This window comes from Dendrobates tinctorius, unplaced genomic scaffold (assembly GCF_039654945.1).
Source record: "Dendrobates tinctorius isolate UK_male_01 unplaced genomic scaffold, ASM3965494v1 ptg000075l, whole genome shotgun sequence".
NCBI classification, from domain to species: Eukaryota; Metazoa; Chordata; class Amphibia; order Anura; family Dendrobatidae; genus Dendrobates; species Dendrobates tinctorius.
The window spans coordinates 149,818-171,359 of NW_027361743.1; the positions used below are offsets into that span (position 1 = coordinate 149,818).

Below are 21,542 nucleotides of genomic sequence, written 5' to 3' on the forward strand. Positions count from 1 at the left end.
GGAGCGACCGGAGTCAGGAGCGACCGGAGTCAGGAGCGACCGGAGTCAGGCGCGACCGGAGTCAGGAGCGACCGGAGTCAGGAGCGACCGGAGTCAGGAGCGACCGGAGTCAGGAGCGACCGGAGTCAGGAGCGACCGGTGACAGAGCGACAGGATGGGGCCAGAGTATCGTACAGGAAGGCACACGATAATCAGGTGCCGCCAAGAAGGAGGAGCCGCCTGATATACCCCGTGCCGGCTCCCGATTGGAAATTACTCCTCCAGTACGGTGCTGAAGGGGTTAAGAGATGGGAGCGCGCGCCCGCGGCCTAAGGCGCATGCCCGGAGGTAGAGCAGGGCAGAAGTAGGAAGGAGGAGAGAGCCCACACTGGATCCCCCGGGCGGCAGGACGGGATGCAGGAGTAGAAGTGCGGCGCCGGGAGCAGTAAGCAGAGGGCCGGGAGATGCATGAGGCAGCAGGAGCGGGCACCGGCATAGCAGCCGATGCTGGCGTGATAGCCGGCATGACAGTACCCCTCCTTTACGTCTCCTCCTCCTGAGATTGGTCAAGAATCTGTTCAGAATGTGGGGAGCATCAACATTCTCTCGAGGTTCCCAAGACCTCTCCTCAGGACCGAACCCTTTCCAATCGATAAGGAATACCGCGACAGCAGATACCAAGAGGGGCGGCTCAAGTGCGGATGAGACAAGTCAGAGAATCAGGAGCGGCCGGAATCAGGAGCGACCGGAGTCAGGAGCGACCGGAGTCAGGAGCGACCGGAGTCAGGAGCGACCAGAGTCAGGAGCGACCAGAGTCAGGAGCGACCAGAGTCAGGAGCGACCAGAGTCAGGAGTGACCGGTGACAGAGCGACAGGACGGGGCCAGAGTATTGTACAGTAAGGCACACGATAATCAGGCGCCTCCAAGAAGGAGCCGCCCGATATACCCCATGCCGGCTCCTGATTGGAAATCACTCCTCCGGTACGGTGCTGAAGGGGTTAAGAGATGGGAGCGTGCGCCCGCGGCCTAAGGCGCATGCCCGGAGCTAGAGCAGGGTAGAAGCAGGAAGGACAGAGCCCACGCTGGAACCCTGGGCAGCAGGACGGTATCCAGGAGTAGCAGCGCGGCGCCGGGAGCAGTAAGCAGAGGGATGGGAGACGCATGAGGCAAACAATACCGGGGGCACCGGTATGGCAGTCGACGCCGGCATGACAATTGTGCAGATATGTCTACTGATAAGCCACTCTGGATGGGGTAAAAAAAAAAAAAAAGTCGTCACTCCTGATGCTTCAAGTTTGTGTATACCCTTACCTCCCTCAGTGACGTCTTGTCCCATGTGACTGCTGCAAACTGTAATTGTCCCCCCAAGTAATGAGCTTTGCTGCGGACTCTGATTTCCTTATTAAACTCAATGGATAAAATTAACATTGGCTGATCTGCAATATAAATTGCTGTTCCCATAGACCCACCTCCAGGAGTCGGGACCTGGCTTTTCCCGTAGACTCACCTCCAGGGGACGGCACGTGGCTGTTCCCATAGACCCACCTCCAGGAGTCGGTACCTGGCTTTTCCCGTAGACCCTCCTCCAGGGGACAGCACGTGGCTGTTCCCATAGACCCACCTCCAGGAGTCGGTACCTGGCTTTTCTCGTAGACCCACCTCCAGGGGACGGCATGTGGCTGTTCCCATAGACCCACCTCCTGGAGTCGGTACCTGGCTTTTCCCGTAGACCCACCTCCAGGGGACGGCACGTTGCTGTTCGCGTAGACCCACATCCAGGAGTCGGTACCTGGCTGTTCCCGTAGACCCACCTCCAGGAGTAGGCATCTGGCTGTTCCCATAGACCCACCTCCAGGGGTCGGCACCTGGCTGTTCCGTAGACCACCTCCAGGGGACGGCACGTGGCTGTTCCTGTAGACCCACCTCCAGGAGTCTGTACCTGGCTTTTCCCATAGACCCACCTCTAGGGGACGGCACATGGCTGTTCCCGTAGACCCACCTCCAGGGGTCGGCACCTGGATAGCGTTATTCTCGTTTCAGCCATCAGACAGGAATGTCTCTTTAAAGGGACTGTTGGCACAGAATGACTGTTCAAACACAGGCTCTTGGTGCAACCTTGGTGTGGCCAAACATTTCAGTATACCTTCTCACCTGCTTCTTTTCCATCCATCTCCACCAGGCCTCTATTTTGATTGGAAGATTTGACATTATAGAGCCAAACAAGGGCATAAATAGATGGAAATCAAGAGGAGGGGAGGTGCACTAAAATCTTTGGCCACACCAAGGGTGCACCGATTGCCTGTGCTTGGTTCGAACAGTCATTCTTTAAAATCCACAAGGTTGACAATTTCTGCACATATTCCTCCCATATATTTTCCACAGTGTAGATGAGATTTGGTAAGATTTATTGCACTTTACAGGAAACGGATTTTCCGCCATAAAATCTATCTAACAGGGCCTGTATTACAGCTTCCACTAGGATTACTACCCAGTTCTACTGAGACAGATTTAGCACCAGGACAGCTGGATGACAGCTCTCACAGTCACTGTTGCGGAGGCCATGTTGGTTGTAGAAGGAAAAAAAAAAAGGTTATGGCAACAGTCAAAATGACACATTTTGGTGATGATGCTTTATGAAGGCAATACACAAGGAACAATAACAGTTTCTAGAATAAACGATCATCTATATAACAGCGGAGCATACGTCTCTTTTTATATTACATGAGAAACACAATAATAAAACAACAGTCAGAAATAAATAAGGGGAAATGTAAGGGTTGACAAATAATAGTCTTTGTCCACAGCAGCCAATCGCAGCACATCGTTCATTAATTTCAGGCAAGGGGGTTGAAGTATGGTGCAAGAAAAAGCCTATGGAGTCATTGTTTGCCCAACTGTCGCTCGCTGGAAGAAGCCAAGCGCCGGGCTCGTCCGCCCATAGAGGATGGATGGAGCGGAGGTCGAGCGTGCGCACTGACACTCCATTGTAACAAGATTGCCCCGTTCCATCTGTGGAGGGTACCAGAAGTCAGATCCCCGCAGATCTACGAGTTATCTGTGGAGGATACCAGCAGTCAGATCCCCACAGATCTACGAGTTATCATCAGTCCTTTTCATCAGACATCCCCTTTAAATAAAACTTGCAATGTTGTAAAAAAGTAAATGCTGTAAGATCCCCGGCCCCTTAAAGGGAAGGAGCCATGGCGATATATACTGTGGCTCCCTTGCCTGAAATTAATGAACGCTGTGCTGCGATTGGCTGCTGTGGACAAAGACTATGTGCATCCAATCATAGCATAGCTTTCCTTTTACTTCAGTAGTATAAGAGCTGAAAGCTGCGCTGTGATTGGTTGTTATGGGCAGTAAAGATTTTTGTTTTAGTCAAAAATAATAAGTTAAACCGCACCTCATATAGCCAGGGTCCTACAGGACATTAATCAAGACGCACGTCACATCCAGGGAGTTCATCCCGGAAAAAAGTCCACACCAAATAGTAGAAAAGACAGCGCTTCAAACGTTGGTGAAAAAGAATTCACATTTTATTCTGCCTCCTGTGGCAACGTTTCGATCCAATGAAAGATTGAGAAAGATCTTTGGATCGAAACCTTGCCACAGGAGGTGAATTCTTTTCCACCAACGTTTGAGGCGCTGTCTTTTCTACTATTTGGTATAGATTTTTGTTTTAGTCACAGTTCATAACGGTGTGGTGGTGTCCGTAGCTACCAATCAGAGCACAGCTTTCATTTCTACCTCAGCAGTATAAGAACTGAAAACAGCACTGTGATTGGTTGCTAAGGGGAGCAAAGGCAGATTTTCTTTTAGACAGGGTTCATAAGAGTGTGGCGGCGCGCTTACCACGATTCCAGTCAGTATTTAGTGGTTGTGGTGAATTAAAAGCTTTTGTTTCTAGCAATGTGATAAAAATGGCTACAAGATAATGTCCTAATTCACTATTACTACAGTTGTTGTTGTTTTGTAGTGAAGGAAACAATGAAGGAAACAATGGAAACAATGGAAGGAACATTACGGACTTCATTAGAAAAGTGTACGATGCCTACTTTGGTGTAAAACTAGATGGTCAGGACCAGTCGAGAGCTCCACCTGCTGTGTGTTCTGTTTGTGTAGAACCAAGACAGTGGGTCTGAAGGGAAGAAAGAGAGCTTTCGCTTTGGTGTGCCTATGATCTGGTGGAAACCGCAAAATCATACTGATGACTGCTTCTTATGTATGTGCAACGCGGAGGGATTCAACCTTACAAATAAGAAGGAACCTCCCATCAACAATTTGCCCTGTACCTCACAGTTTAGGCATACCGTAATTTCCGGCGTATAAGACGACTTTTTAACCCCTGAAAATCTTCTCAAAATTCGGGGGTTGTCTTATACGGCGCAGGCGCGCATGTGCCGCTACACTTCCATCCTCGCGAGATTTGAAAGGCAGAGAAGGGCGAGCCGGACGGGTGAAAGGAGGTAATAGGATACAAGGGCAGGCTTGATTCACTTACACCATCCTAGTGAGGCACCTCGTCATCGACCGCAGAGCTCTGCACACGCCGTATAAGACGACACCCGGCGTATAAGAAGACCCCCGACTTATACGGCGAGTATATCCCAAATTCTATATTTTAAAGGGAAAAGTTGGGGGTCGTCTTATACGTCCAGTCGTCTTATACGCTGGAAAATACGGTAGCTGTCTCTTCACCTCTGGAGAAACTTGAAGAATCAGAACATGAAATAGTACTGGAGAAAAAAAACGGCGTTCTGTAAAACCGGAAGTGACGGCGCGCCGCAAAAACAAACTTCCGGTTAGTTTTTGCGGCCCCGTTGATTTAAATGGGCGCCGTGTCCGTAGTACGCCATGAAAAATATCAAGCAAGCTTGATTTTTTTCACAGACGTATATATGGCCCTCACGGTCGTACGGCACACCATTGATTTTTTCGGGACGATTTTGCGGCCCCATAGAAATGCATTGGGGTCGCAAAATCGTCCCGCAAAAATATGGTAAGTGTAAAACCACCCTTAGAAATATATTTACTTAGAAAATTGGTGACTCATTTTACCTGCTGTATATAATAGCTGATAACTTGCTGATCACTGGGGATCTAACAGTAGAGACCACCACTAAACTTGAGGATAGGGCTTTGCCGAGCTTGTCTGAATGTAGAGGAAGTCGACTATGCTCATCTCCGCTCCATTCATTTTCTAAAGGACTGCCAGACAGTGACTTCTGCTTCATTCTTATAGGCTCTACAGATCATTTGGGGTCCCAGTGATCAATAAGTGATTGCACATACTTAGGGCACAGTCAGATGGCCGCATAAATTGTCCTGAAGAGAATCAACTGCTCTCACTGGAAAAATATTTTTATGATGCAGAAATTTTTATTTGTGCATGAAACTGCTTAATGTGGTGATAGGTAAATGAACATATGTGACTGATGTTGAGACGTTTCGACCCATCTGGGAGTCTTTGTCAGAAGTTGTTGTGTCCGTGAATAGATAGGTGTTCCTTGTGACCAAGTGAAGTGGGGATGTGTAAAGTGGACTGAGATAGGCACGCAGTGGCGGATTGGCCAGCGGCTTTCCCAACCCGAGTGGGTCAGCTTCTTATATTTCTATGCAGCTGTCACGCTCAGGTCAGGAGATCCGCCGGCCAGTCCATGCATTGCGTTGCGATCTTGGTCCGGTTATACGGCTCTCTGACTGTGCCCTAACTCTGGTGACTGGTAAGGAAAGTAGCAATTGGGCCACCAGCGATCAGCAAGAGACGGCATACCCTAAAGCCAGAATACCCCTTTCACAACTTAAACATCACATTTGTGCACACATCACTGCGGTCGAGCCTAAAATTGTTGGTGCCTTAAAAGATTCCACCACCAAAACAATGGTAGAGCACAACCACGTGACGCTTCAGCGGGTCCACAATCAGATAGGCAAATGTCTGCTCATGAGGCCTGACTGATGGATAGCATAATCCATTCTCATCCTGCAAGGAAGAAAACAAAACACAAAGAAAGTATAAATCACTGGTGTCATCTGGGATGGTTAGAAATAACACAAAGCAGACGTCACTCTCCGTTACCCATGTCCACTCTTTTCTTTTTACATAGCTGAGGGGATTTATCAGGACTGTCGGGAGTTACGAGCTGACAAAGATGTTGCAGACTGCATCAATAAATGACACAATATATTAGACAGGGCTCCCTAGCTCAGCTGGCCATTGCCAAGCCTTCTGTGGACAACCATCTTCCCCCATTCCTGTATCAGAAAACATGGCTGACAAGTCCATCTACGGTGCTGCTCATCTCCAATGAAAGGAAATCCAAACCTAGCTAAAGCCCCCATATACTTTGGATGGCTGTCGGCTGAACAATGGTTTGGCAAATCATTCGTTGGGTAGCTCTCTCCCGAATCTCCCATCATTGATAGTCCGAAATCAGACATGCCGCACTCTTATTTGTTTGGACACCATCTGTTGAGAGAGAGTCCGGGGCTGTCGATACTCGGGGGTTCTGTCTAATGCGTTTGGGAGCCTTAAAAGGAATCTGTCACTAGGTTTTTCCTATCCCATCTGAGAGCAGCATGATGTAAGGGCAGAGACCCCGATTTCAGCTGTCACTTACTGGGCTGCTTACTGTTGTTTTGATACAATCCCTGTTTTCTCTGCTGCAGATCTACGAGTACTATGAAAGCTGAGCTCTGTATAACTGTCTCCACCCCTACCACTGATTGGCTACTTTCTGCGCATGCAGAGTGTACACAGAAAGCTGCCAATCACTGGTGGGGGTGGGGTTACACAGAGCTCATCGCCAACCATAGGGATACTGAATATGACTCTGTGCATCTGGAAAAGCAGAGGGTTGCATGCGAATGGGACACGCTGTCCCTCGTCCATTTTCAGTGAGCAATCGCTGCTGTATTTGACATCTACAGTGTGTGGGACGGGGATGTTATGACCATAATATCAAAGTGTCATCACGGGACCCCACAGGTAAATAGAATCACACTGGCAGGCAGGGCTGTGGAGTTGGTAAGCCAAACCTGCGACTCTGACTCCACAGCCCTGCTGGCAGGGAGAGGTTCCCTTTAACTGTCCACTCACAGCCATGGTTAGGCCACAAGATCGCCATGCCGTGTCATTTGCTGCAGTAATGGGAACTTACATAGGCCGATACGCTGAAGACAGAAGATATGATCTCTATCTGCTTGGTCTCGGGATCCTTTTGCACACTGCAAAGAAAATAAAAACAAAACATTCAGTGCAAGCTCTCAATAGCTGTAAGAATGATTCTTCTCCAGCCTTGGTAACTTCCAAGATCCCTTCACTTCTTAGTTTTAGTCACTAAATAAATCTAAGCAACAAGAAAATAAATCATGTGCAATATTTTTTTTTAAAGGCCATGCTGGTTTATTTTATCATCTTTAGGCTTTTCCTTGGGTGGCAATATTGAAGACAATATATCACTCATGTATTGGCAGTGCAGATTGGAACGTGTGCTTTATGGCTGCTGCAAGAAATGGGAGTTAATGGTCATAAAAGGTTTCATAAATTAAAGCCCCCCAAATACTTTAGATGGATGTACGTTGTTCGGATGATCGTGCAGGCCAACAGTCGTCTCTCCAGACTCGCACTGATGAGCGCTCCTTTGTTTTCTGCGAGAGAGTCGCTGTCAGACATCTCTAGCGGAGGCAGGATAGGTAGTCTGAAGTCGGCCATGCTGGATCATCTGTCCCCTGACATCATCTATCGGCTGAGAGTCGGGAGGTCCTATACACATTAGCCCGTTGGCTGAATCCGTCGGTATCAGTGGCTTTCGCAGACGTTAAGACCGAATTTGCGAATATTGATAGGTCCAGATACAGTGTACTATGTATGGGGCCTCCCGACTGTCCCTCAATAGATATCAGGAGACAAAGGGATCCAGCAAGTCTGATTTCGGAATGTCAGAGATGTCTGACAGCAGCCCTCTCATAGAGAGCACAAGAGCGCTCAATCATCTGAGCGTTCATGTATACGAGAATTGGGGGGATATATTTGCCGGTCCAAAGATCTGTTTAACTATTAACTGTTTAACTTCATTCCTCAACCAAAAATCTGCAAAAACCCTAGTCCATGCCCTCATCATCTCTCGCCTTGACTACTGCAACCTTCTGCTCTGTGGCCTCCCCTCGAACACTCTCGTGCCCCTCCAATCTATTCTAAACTCTGCTGCCCGACTAATCCACCTGTCCCCCCACTATTCCCCAGCTTCTCCCCTCTGTCAATCCCTTCAGTGGCTCCCCATTACCCAGAGACTCCAGTACAAAACCCTAACCATGACATACAAAGCCATCCACAACCTGTATCCTCCATACATCTGTGACCTCGTCTCCCGGTACTTTCCTGCACGCAACCTCCGATCCTCACAAGATCTCCTTCTCTACTCCCCTCTTATCTCCTCTTCCCACAATCGCATACAAGATTTCTCTCGCGCATCACCCCTACTCTGGAACTCTCTACCACAACATATCAGACTCTCACCTACCATAGAAACCTTCAAAAAGAGCCTGAAGACCCACCTCTTCCGACAAGCCTATAACCTGCAGTAACCACCGATCGACCAAACCGCTGCATGACCAGCTCTACCCTCGCCCACTGTATTCTCACCCATCCCTTGTAGATTGTGAGCCCTCGCGGGCAGGGTCCTCTCTCCTCCTGTACCAGTTATGACTTGTATTGTTTAACATTATTGTACTTGTTTTTATGTATACCCCTCCTTACATGAAAAGCGCCATGGAATAAATGGTGCTATAACAATAAATAATAATAATAATAACTATCCCTTGGCCAATAGTATCTACAGTGCATGGGGGGGTGGCTTTAGTCTTAAGTGAATTGGGGCCTTCACACAGTCCCTCCACCAGAGACTAGGTTTTGGCAGGACAGCCAAATCCTGATCTGTAGGTAGAGTTACTATCTTGTCTTATCTGGGATATCATTAGCACAGTAGAGTTTCATCGGATTTCCTATCCTGCAGTGATGCCGATTACATCCCAGTCTACACAGTAAAACCAAGAAATGATCGCCTGAAAGGTTCAGGAAATGGCAGTCTATTGCGTGCGCTAATGTGAGAACAAGAATAATTAAAGCAGTTTTACTTTTACAGTTACATATAAAAACTAAAAGTAAGTTTAAATAAAATTTCATTTAATAGTACGCATCCCTTTGAAGGTAGCCAAGACTGATAGCAAGCAGGTGTTCTGGCTTAAGTTTTTATTTGTATGGACACAAACAGATCTCCATTACTGATCTAGAAAAGCTCATCATAATTCTTTCCCCTCACTACCACTGCCACCAGGAGAGATCGGATACCCAGTGGATCCTAAAATTCATCTTAGATATTAAATCATCAATCAAAAAAAGAAGGGATCCCCCACCCATCAGGGTGGCTTTTCAATTATTGTCCTGAAAATGAAGAGCATTCAGGAAGGAGGAGTTCCAGACTAACATCTCCCTCTACTGCTTGGTCAGGCCTCATCTGGAATACTCTGTCTAGTTCTGGGCACTACATTTTAAATAAAGACATCGAAAAATTGGAGCAAGTTCAGAGAAGAGCTACCAGGATGGTGAGCGGACTGCAAAGTATGTCCAACGAGGAACAGTTAAAGGATTTTCGATTGCTTAGCTTGCAAAAAAGAAGGCTAAGAGGAGACTTACTAGCTGTCTACAAATATCTAAAGGGCTGTCACAGTGTAGAGAGATCATCCTTATTCTCATTTTCACATGGAAACACGAGAAGCAATGGAATGAAACTGAAAGGGAGAAGACATTAGATATTAGAAAAACCTTTTTGACAGTGAGGGTGATCAATGAGTGGAACAGGCTGCCACGAGAGGTGGTGAGTTCTCCTTCAATGGAAGTCTTCAAACAGAGGCTGGACAGACATCTGTGTGAGATGGTTTAGAGAATCCTGCATTGAGCAGGGGGGTTGGACATGGGGGACATGAGGTCCCTTCCAACTGTAAGATTCAAAAAAACATAACAAGTGATTGATGTTTCCACCCCCTCCACGCCATGTTAGCCATCCTCAGGACTATGAAGGGAGATGTGGCGGATGACCCAGCTCTGCATGGGGCTGCTTCTCCTTAGGCGGGAATGTCAGATACCAGTTTTCTAACTCTAGGAGATGTACACATTGTGTGTGCTACACTTCTAGGAAAGGCTTCAGGAGGAATCTGCAAACCAGGAGGTTCAGATCGCTCATTGTCACCAGCGGATTGCAGCAGATCAAAAAGGGTCTATGGCAAACCACAATCTATATGGCCACCTTGAGAACACCAGCATGCACTCCTAACTGGAATATCAGCGGTACGTTTTGCCCTTTGTAATTAACTGGTCTGCTTGGTGCACAAAAAAAAATATATTTTCAATTACCATTTTAGCAACTTCTGAGATAACAGAGGGACACAGAGGGGTGCTTCCTATTAGGATGGGTCATTCATTATTGGTTGCAGTCCCTTCTCTGGAGGAAACGGCACATCTATGCATTCCAAAAATAGATTGTCTTTATAGGGCATTCTGCAATACTCCATTTCACCAGCGTTGGGGCGGTAATGGAACAAAGCACTTAAGGCCCCCAAACACGTTAGATTAGATGTCTTTCTATTCTTCGCCATCAGCAAAGGAGTCTGATAGTGGCTCTGTCATAGAGAACAGAGGAGCGCTCGGCAGAGAAAGTCCTGTATATGGGAGAGTTGGGCGAGGCAGGTGCCAGCCAGACAATCGCTCAGAAGGTTTCATTGCCTTATATGGGGCTGAGCTAAAAGCTATAATGCTGTAGATAAGCCCCCGGTCCAACCTGAGAGATAAGAAAAATAACTTTTATTATACTCACCCGGGGCAGCGGTCCTGTCTGATGGGTGTTGCAGGTCCGGGTCCGGCGCCTCCCATCTTCTTGCGATGCCGCCCTCCTGTAGCTTCATCGCTCCCCGGCATCGTGCTCCTGCGCAGGCGTACTGATCCGCCCTGTTGAGGGCAGAGCAAAGTACTGCAGTGTGCAGAGTCTCCATGACCTTTCTCGGCACCTGCGTACTGCAGGACTCTGCTCTGCCCTCAATCCGACAGTTGGGCAAAGTTTTGTGCTACAAGCGTAGTCGGTGTTAAGGTACTGTCACACTTAGCGATGTACCAGCGATCCCGACCAGCGATATGACGCGGTCAGGATCGCTGGTACATCGCTAAGTGGTCGCTAGTGAGCTGCCACACAGGCAGATCTCACCCGCTGGGGACGGGGGTCGCTACTTAGGCCTCTTTCACACTTCCGTTTTTGACCATCAGTCAAAATCCGCCAGTTTTTTAAAAAAACGGATCCGTCATTTTTTTTGGCGGATCCGTTTTTTCCCCATTGAGTTGCATTACTGGCGGATCTTGACAGATGGGCATCCGTTGGATCCGTTTTTTTGCGGATCCGCCAAATTTTTTGCGTCCGCCGGCATGCTTGGACGGACCCTACAACGTTTTTTTTGTTGTAGGATCTGCATTTTCCACTGCGCATGCCCGGAGAAAGGAAGTCAGGGAGAAAATTAACCCTGAAATCCTTTCTGGCGCCCGAAAAAAATCTATCTATCTATATCTCTCTCTCTCTTCCTTTAAAATTCTCCGGATCCGTCAAAAAACGGATCCTGTGGCATCCGTTCACATCACTTGGGAACGTATCCGCTTTTCCGCCTTTTGGACGGATTTTAACTGACACTAAAAACTGAAGTGTGAAAGAGGCCTTACCTGTCACACCAGGCGATCCTGCGTCCTCCCGCCCGGCTCCACGCGTCGCTCGTCGTCCCAGCAGGAAGCGCCGCAGGAAGCTGACGACGAGAAACAGTCCAGCCTGTTCTCGCGCGATCAGTGATAACCAGCGGGGGAGCGGGTCGCTGGTAAGTATCAGACACAGCGATATCGCTAGCAATATCGCTATAACGTCACAAGTTATAGCGATATTGCTAGCGATATCGCTTAGTGTGACAGGCCCTTTACACAGACGTGCGAAACTGGCCTATCTTTAAATGATCATTTTCTTGCTCTCAACTCAGCTGATTTCTGACCACATCAAAGCTCAACTGAACTCTGGTGTGACCTGTGGTCATAAATCAGCACAAAGCAGTTCAGAAAAAGAGAAGCGTTACAGACGTTCTGTCAGAAGAGCTCACTGACTGATCATCGGTTAACTCATTCTACAGACAGCAACAAACAGTGCAACACAGAGACAATTTCGGAAAATATTTTAAATAAAACCTATTGGCAAAAAATTTAAGCTCAAAATCCATGAAAAGTAAAAATGGTAGAGAGGCTGCTCCATCTCAACAGCACTTTTTGAAAATAAGCTGGATTGGTGATCATTTGATTGATACCGGTCCTGCCTCTCAAGCCGCTACTGATCAGTTGTTATCAAGGGGGAAAGTTGTGACGTCAACAGATCCCCCCCACAATCCTGAGGTACGAGCTGACAGAGACAGGAGGATTCTCCTCATTTAGTAATTAACTGATATCAGTGAATTCCTTTTTGTCGTGGCCTATCATTGTGCATATGGACTGGACCCCCACACTTTGGAGGAAACTCACCCCTCAACGAGTGTGTCACGTACCCGCTTCTCAGCACGTGACTTGGGGTTGCGCCTACAAGGGTTAATCTATCTCCTCTCACTCAGTCCAGCATTCAAACCTCTGTCCTATGCTGCAATGGGAGCATAAATCACAGCCCGACACAGACCACACACGAGCGGAAAGTCCCAGAAATACTACTACTACGAGTATACGCCAATCACCGGGATCACACACTTCAAGGCTATGGATTCTTTAGAGCATACAAGGTTAAAACTTATTAAAGATTTTAGCTTTAATAGGAAAGGTATAGTGCTTACAATAAAAAGATATAAAAAATATGGAAATAAAAAGTGACATACAAATACGCAAAACAGTTATAAAAACAAAAAGGTAGAAAACTTACAGAAATATCTAAACTTTGCAGTCTGGTATTCTGTTCCCTGGTGGAGGGGGAGAAATATGAAATGGATCACATCAGCTTGGTTGCCCCTCAGTCTGTGAACAACCTTCTATGGGTAAAGGCCTAATTTATAGATTTAACCTGGAGATCAGATTTCTGGACCAGCCTTTCATGTTAATGTACTAATTCCTGGTTTGTGACTGGACCATTTGTACTTTACCAAGGAATACATTATTTTTTCTCTAAACACTCTTTGTGTAACCTTGCTTTCTCATAGCAGATAGAAATTGTCAGGCTGCAATTTGGCATTTCCCTTCAAAGGAGTCAGAAGGTGTGAAATGTTTCCAAATCTGTGTGTGTGTCAAGAAGGCACCCTGGGGCCGGAGACCCTGAAACCAGGAAAGCTGTGTTTTCTCATGATAACATATGCCATGACCTTTGTGAAGAGATGCAGCCTAGAACAGATGCTAATTTACTGCTGGTCATACATCTTACAAATACATATTTTCACTACATAGTGTGAGATCCTGATTTCCCTGAGGTTGAAAGTGTAAAGTCATCAAGCAAACATCACATGGTTAATTATCTTTAGTAGGCCAACATGGCCACAGGATCATAAAAACAGCACATCACTGGTCCTTGGACACAGCAGGCCAATGCCTCTAGGCGGCAAAGTTTGAAAGGCGGCTAATTCCCTAAGCAGCATGCTTGCCATATACACGGTCACTTGCTATAAATGAACTGTTGGAAGATTTTACTCTCCTGTACAAGACATTTTATTTATTTCTCCTCCACTATGAGGTCTGCATGGCAAAAATAATTTGTCATTTTGTGTGCCATTTTACCCCCTTTAAGTGATATTTTAGTAAAAACACATCATCACCTGCCCACAGGATAATAGATTGGTGGCGGGTCAACAGCTGAGATGTCTACTGACTGCTGCCAAAATGGGGACTTGTCTTCCCCACTTGCCTAGAGCGGGGGCGCACATGTGCATTGCCTCTCTATTCATTCTCTCCAGGTCTGCTGAAGATAGCTCTAATATCTTGAAGTGTCCATGAAGAGAGCAGCCGCGTGCACGTGTGACCACCAAATCATTAAAATGGGGAATGCAAGTCCCCTGTTCTCACGGTCAGCAGTTGGACGGTCAGTGTCCAGTGCTAAACGCTGGACAGAGAAAAAGAGAGAAAGAAAGCGCGAGAGAAAAACAGAGAGAAAGAGTGAGAAGGAGAAAGAGAAGATAAAGAGCCTTGCTACAGCAGGAAGCCCCAGGAGAACGAAGCACCCCAACACAAATCACCGAAAACCAGCCTGACAAAAGGCGAAATATGGAAGACAGGATACATCGAAACCGGGCGGCACCGACAGAACTACAAGCCCCGAGAGAGCAGACTCTGCCAGCAGTGCCCCCAGGAGGCCGTGGAGGATGAGGCCCACTTCTCGCTGAGGTGCCCCAAACACCCCTCAGATTAGAATATTAAAGGTAATTGGTCACCAGGTTTTTGCTACCCCATCTGAGAGCAGCATGATGTAGAGACATAGATGTGTCACTTACTAAGCTGCTTGCTGCATTTTGATAAAAAAATCATTGTTTTATCTGCTACAGATCCAGCAGTTCTCTAATGCTGAGCTCTGTATAACCACGCCCACACCACTGATTGGCAGCTTTGTGTCTGTGGATAGTTTACACAGAAAGCTGCCAATCAGTGGGGGGCACGGGGTATACAGAGATCATGAATATTGAGGACTACAGGGCGATAGGTGCACTAGTCCTCTAGTGATAATTTTCTGCTGTTAAAACTGTGATTTTATTAAAACTACCTTGAGCGGCCCAGTAAGTGATACATCACTGGAATCAGGGTCTCTATCTCTACATTATGTGGCTCTCAGATTAGGTAGCAAAAAACTGGTGACAGTGACATGCGATATTCGCAGGGGACACAAGGCAGAGCGCCTACGTCCTGTTCTACACATACACATTACTTGTGTGTGTACAAACGTTATCTAGAAGTCTTCTTGTGTAGTGTGACAAGCCTGACATACCAGTGTAAGGAGACTTATAGGCCACCCATTGAAAGTAAAAGTCCTAAAAATCAATATTGACCCTCTAACAAGCGGTACCACATGACACGTGTTTCGAAATGTTTCCCCTCCTCAGTGCAAAGCAAGAGATCGAATTTAGCTATTTGAGAGGCTTTCTATAAGGGATCTACGGGGTAAAGCCTCTCCTTGCGGAGATTAGATTGACATGATAGATGTGCCAGTCTAAGGCGACTTATAGGCCATGCAATGCTCCTCAGGAAAATTAAATATGCAAACTTCCTCTTCAGAGAGAAAGAGGACTAGAACAGAGGAGCGCTGCACGGCCTATAAGTCTGGAAGTGATAATATGGCCCCATAGACTCCTGATCTTAACATTAACCAGTCTGCCTGGGATTATAAGAAGAGACAGGAGGATTTGCACAAGCCTACAGGCACACAAGATCAGTGGTTAGTTCTCCAAGATGTTTGGAACAATTTCCATGTCAATTTGCTTCAAAACTGTGTCCAAATGTATCTGGAAGAACTGCTGAATCTAAGGGAGGTCACACCAACTCTTTATGCGACTTATTTGTGAATTCACTTTGCATTTATAGGTCATTTTTTCATTAAACAGTTCCTTTATGATTGGATTTTTGTATACTCTCCCATATTTAGTGTGACTCTACATAAAAAAGGAAAAAAAGAGATAGCGGCCATGCATGCAACTGGACACAGTGCATAGTTTTTACCCCGGCCTAGTGGTTAATATTACTAACAAGCTGTTGTTACAAGAGTTTCTGAGTAAATCATCCTGACAGCACGGTTGGGTTCATGTCAGTACCACTCTGGAGACGAGGGTGCCCGTATGAATCTAATGAGCTGCACATGTGGAATTCAAACCGTACAGACAGCAGAGACCATTCAACAACCTCGACTTGTGCGCCAGTAATGAGAAAAGTCCAATAACAATCCCTAGAAAAACATTTCCCTTCAAAATACTTCCCTGCCACTCAGATCACAAGAAAAGGCTTTTATGGGAAATAAAGGTTACGTGAGACCGCTGTGAAACGCAGGCGAATGTGGAAGAACAAATGAGACACCTTAGCTTCTGCTACGGAAAAAAAAAGAACATTGATTAAACCGCCTAAATGTTAGCTTAATGATCACAAAGGCCAATTAAGGGAATTACAGAACTCCAGGCAAGTTGCCAAAAAGAATGTTACAACTGTTTTAATTTTAAATAATAGCTCCTGTGCAAAAAAAATATGTATCTCCATGGTAACAGACTACAAACAAACCCGGTGTAGTCTGATCCGCTCTTCACACTCCAGTCCATCTGTTCTTAACTAAATTCTGTTTATCAGCAAGAGCTGTGTCTGTTACATGGCGCCTTGAAGAAGTACTCCTAAGGCCTCTTTCACACTTCAGTTTTTTACAATCCGCCAGGTTTTGAAAAAAACGGATCTGCAATTTTCTTTTGAGGATCCGTTTTTTTCCCCATTGACTTCCATTATTGGCGGATTGTGACGGATTGCCGTCCGTTGCATCCGTTTTTTTTGCGGATCCGCCAAAAGTTCCTGTCCGTTTCCATCCTCAAAGATTTCCAAAAGGATCTTGCAACTTTTTTTCTGTGGCGGATCCTCCAAACCCGAAATTCTTTCTGGGTGCCGGACAAAAAAATTCATATTCTCTCTCTCTCTAGGCTGCGACTCCTTTAAAATTCTTCATTTGTCGGATCCGTCAAAAAAACGGACAGGTGCCATCCGTTCTCATCAGTACTAAAACGGATCCTCCATCCGTCCTTTTGGCGGATTTTGACTGATGCAAAAAACTGAAGTGTGAAAGAGGCCTAAGTTATAACCCGTGAAGTTTTCCACATTTTTTCACGTTATACTCGCAAACTTAAAAGGAATTTATTGGGATTTTATGTGATATACCAACACAAAAGTAGCAAGTATATGTGAAGTGTAAAGGAAATGATTCATGGTTCTCAAAATATTTGAAAAACACAAATCTGAAACTTTTGACGTGCATTTGTATTCAGCCCCCCTGAGTTAGTACTTTATAGGACCACCTTTCGCTACAATTACTACCACAGCCTTTTGGGGTCTGTCTCTACCAGCTTTGCACATCTAGAGATGACATTTTGCCCGTTTCTTCTTTGCACACTCGCTCAGTGAGATTGGATTGGAGGCGTCTGTGAACAGCAATTTTCAAGTCTTGAGGCAGATTCTCAATGGGATTTTGGTCTGGATTGTATCAGGTCCATTCACACATGAATATGCTTTGATCTAAACCATCCATCGGAGCTCTGGCAGGATGGCTAGGGCTGGTGTCTGGCTGGAAAGAGAACCTACGCCACAGTCTCAAGCCTTTCACAACCTCTAAATAGAGGTGTCAAACTCAAGGCCCACAGGCCGAATCCGCCACGTCATTTTTCTGTGTTCCACAAGGTCAAGACACAAAATGACCAGCTCGCTACTTTCTCCATAAGGAGAGCAGGTCAGAGCAGTGTGTGCAGCAGCAGCTCAAAATCTAGGATGGCACCTGCTCCCTGTGCTGGCGCCACCCTCTCTATGAAGTGCTGGCTGTGTTCTACGTCAACACAGACAGCACTTAGCTGAGGTGCAGAGGTAGCACAAGGAGCGGGTACCATCTTTGTGAGTGAGCGAGTGAAAGCGGTCAACCAGCACAAAGAGTGAAAGCCATTAGCCAGCACAATAAGTGAACGCTTTCAGTCAGCACTTGTGTGGCTCCATCTTTCAATCAGAGCAGACGTAGCCAGTACTTAAGAGTACTTAAGCCAGCATAGGGAGCAGGTCATTTTGGACTCTGGGGTCTGGCACAGCTGTCTTAGTCCTACTACCGAGGGACCGCTTTCTTATAGCCACTACTACCCAGTGACAGCTGTCTTAGTCCTACTACCGAGGGACCGCTTTCTTATAGCCCTGCTACCCAGGGACTGTTCTCTTATAACCCCTGGCCAGTTCGTGAATTCAGTCCACGCTCGTACCATGGTGCATGGACGACTGCATGGGCCCTTACCATTACAAGTAGCCCTTTGACGGAAAACAATGATGATGTGGCCCTTTGTGAAAATAAGTTTGACACCCTTGCTCTAACATGTTTTCCTCCAGGATTGCACTGTATTTAGCTCCGTCCATCTTCCCATCAACTCTGACCTGATTCCCTGTACCTCTACTCGTCCATTACTGTTGTTCAAAACTTTATCCATGACCTGTCTGGTGGGCTCCTTGGTTTTCATGATGCTGTTTGATCTTTAATGTTCTCAAGCAAACCTCCGAGGCCTTCACAGAACAGCTGTAGTTATACTAAGAAGACATTATACACAGGTGGACTCAATTTACTAATTATGTCACTTTTGGAGCCAATTGGTCACATAGTATTTTATTTAGGGGTATCAGACTATAGGGAGCTGAACACAAATGCACTTCACAATTTTCAGATTTATATTTTTAAAATAATTAGACAACCATGTATCATTTCCTTTAGGCTACTTTCACACTTGCTTTTTTTTGCAGCGCGTTTTTCCTGCAAAAAACGCATGGAAAAAACGCATACAAACGCATACAAATGCTGCGTTTTTTTCAAGCATTTTTATGAGCATGCATGAAAAAAACGCAGCGTTTTTATGCGTTTGTATGCGTTTTTAGTGCGTTTTTACCGCGTTTGCGTTTTTTCCAACATTAGTTGGCCCCTCACACTAACCCAAACCATGACTTTACTAACCCTAACCCTGACCCTAACCCTTAACCAAACCATACCCTAACCCTTAACCAAACCATACTAACCCTTAACCAAACCCTACCCAAACCCTAACCCTAACTAACCCTAAACCCTAACCTTTAACCAAACCATACTAACCCTAACCCAAACCCTAACCCCCCTTAACTAACCCTAACTATAACCCAAACCCCTAAATTCCATTGTCTAACTAATGGTCAACAAAAAAACGCATGCGCAAAAAAACGCATACATGAGCATGGCAATGCGCACATATGCGCACCCATAGACTTATAATGGGTGTCTTGCTGTAAAAAAACGCATTGCGTGAGCATGCGTTTTTTTGAGGCAAGTCGGACGCCCAAAAAATGCAACAGGATGCATTTTGTGCGCCCGAGCGCACACCACAAAAAAACGCATGCGCGGAAAAACGCATACAAACGCATGTGCATGCGCACATAAGCGCATCCCATGCAAAATATAGGAAAAAAACGCATGCGTTTTTTAGCGCTAAAATCCAGCGCAAAAAAACGCAAGTGTGAAACCAGCCTTAGACTTCACAAATACAGTACTTGTTATTTTGTGTTGGTACGTCACATAAAATCCCAATAAAATACATTTACGTTTGTGAGAGTAACATGAAAAAATGTGGAACACTTCACGTGGTATGAATACTCTTTTCAAGGCACTGTAAGCTTAGACATGCATGTGAACAGAGGGAAATTTCTAGAACTTGAACTGGAGGCTTTTTAAGGCTCCTACTAAAGGTATAGTCAATACTAGATGTCTGAATTTTCATCCTAAAGCAGGAGCAGTTTTAAAGGGGTCTTCTATGAATTATTTTTATACCAAAGACGCTAAAATGCTGTTTTTGTTTTTTTCAGTTTTCCTTTCATCTGCCAACCTTTGTGGTGCTAGGGACAGGCTGTACACAAAAGTAGCCTCCTTCCCCCTCTGGCAGCAGACAGTCTAGCCCCTTCTTACTTCCTCTACAGCGTAGCTTCTCAAACTATTTGTATGGACGCCTCATCAGACACACCAAGAAAAGGTGCAGGTATCACCTGACAAGTTAAGATATCTGGGCCTCACCATCAGTAGTGCACATCCTCTTTACACAACTCTCAATTTTACTCTTTTTGTCTGCTGAACCCAACATAAGATTACAACGGTGAAAAATCAGCTAATTGAGTTGCTATAGTAAATATTGCTTCAGATGTAGAAAGGACTGCAAAATATGATTACTTGTATGGAATCTGCCTCATCTGCTGCGCCTCACCGATATCTGGAAGGTGCCTTACCGGTGAGGTCAGCCTCACAGTTTGAGAAAAAAATGATGATTAGGAATGATGTGATTAGGAGAGTGCTGTCCTCCAATCGTAAAATCAAAGTCCTAAAAGAATTTGTCCGGGTTTGGGATGAAATCCTCAGTCATCGCAGACTGTCAGGATTCTCCAGTGTCGCAGCGAGCGAGAGAGGGCAGTCATGTGACTGCAAGTACGCGATTTGCATACTTCCAGACTTATTCCGACTAGACGTGGGCAGCCTCGCTCAATACAAGTGAACTGAGTGAGGCAGAGCATGTCTAGTCAGTAGGTGACAGCATGTATGCAAATCACATACTTACGGTCACGCGACTGCCCGCTCTTACCACCGACACCAATAAGTCCTGACTGCGTGCAGTAAGCACAGCGTAAGGAGTCTTCTCCTTACGCTGTGCTTACTGCACGCAGTCAGGACTTATTGGTGTCGTTGGTAAGAGCGGGCAGTCGCGTGACCGCGACACCGTTCTCTCCTGGTTCTCCTCCTATCTCTCCGACCGCTCCTTTACTGTTTCTTTTGCCGGTTCCTCCTCCTCTCACCTTCCCCTTACTGTTGGGGTCCCCCAAGGATTGGTTCTAGGCCCCCTCCTCTTCTCCTTGTACACTGCCCCTATTGGTCAAACAATCAGTAGATTTGGTTTCCAGTACCATCTCTATGCTGATGACACCCAATTATACGCTTCTTCTCCTGACATCACGCCAGCCTTTCTAGAAAACACCGGCGATTGTCTAAACGCTGTGTCTAATATCATGTCCTCACTATATCTGAAACTGAACCTGTCAAAGACTGAACTCCTTGTGTTTCCTCCCGCTACTAATGTACCTACACCCGACATTGCCATTTCCGTGTGTGGTTCCACTATTACTCCCCAGCAACAGGCCCGCTGTCTTGGGGTCATACTTGATTCCGAGCTTTCCTTTGCCCCCCACATTCGATCACTGGCTCGCTCTTGTCATCTGCACCTCAAAAACATTTCTAGAATTCGACCTTTTCTTACTTTTGACTCTGCAAAAACTCTTACTGTTTCTCTTATTCATTCTCGTCTCGACTATTGTAACTCTCTTCTAATCGGTCTCCCTCTTACCAAACTCTCCCCTCTCCAATCTGTCTTGAATGCTGCAGCCAGGATCATATTCCTCACCAATCGTTACACCGATGCCTCTACCTTGTGCCAGTCATTACACTGGCTACCCATCCACTCCAGAATTCAGTATAAACTTATTACCCTCACCCACAAAGCCCTCCATGGCTCAGCACCACCCTACATCTCCTCCCTTGTTTCAGTATACCACCCTACCCGCGCCCTCCGTTCTGCTGATGACCTGAGGTTAGTATCCTCAATAGTCAGAACCTCCCACTCCCGTCTCCAAGACTTTACACGTGCCGCGCCAATTCTTTGGAATGCACTTCCCAGGTCAATACGATTAGTCCCCAATCCCCACAATTTTAAGCGTGTCCTGAAAACGCATTTATTCAGACTGGCCTATCGCCTCAACACA

At 46.2% G+C, this 21,542-nt stretch overlaps 1 protein-coding gene across 1 annotated transcript in view; it reads right to left on the reverse strand.

Annotated features, from left to right (window-relative positions):
- Positions 1-4,173: 4,173 nt before the first annotated feature.
- The window catches only part of CFAP300 (cilia and flagella associated protein 300), a 112,058-nt gene continuing 94,689 nt past the window's right edge, over positions 4,174-21,542 (reverse strand). The window contains exons 6-7 of the mRNA XM_073582934.1: positions 7,144-7,210; positions 4,174-5,966 (exon numbers count right to left, since the gene is read on the reverse strand). Coding sequence (XP_073439035.1) covers positions 5,841-5,966; positions 7,144-7,210 — 193 coding nt within the window. The 3' untranslated portion in view covers positions 4,174-5,840. The remainder of the gene's footprint in view (positions 5,967-7,143; positions 7,211-21,542) is intronic.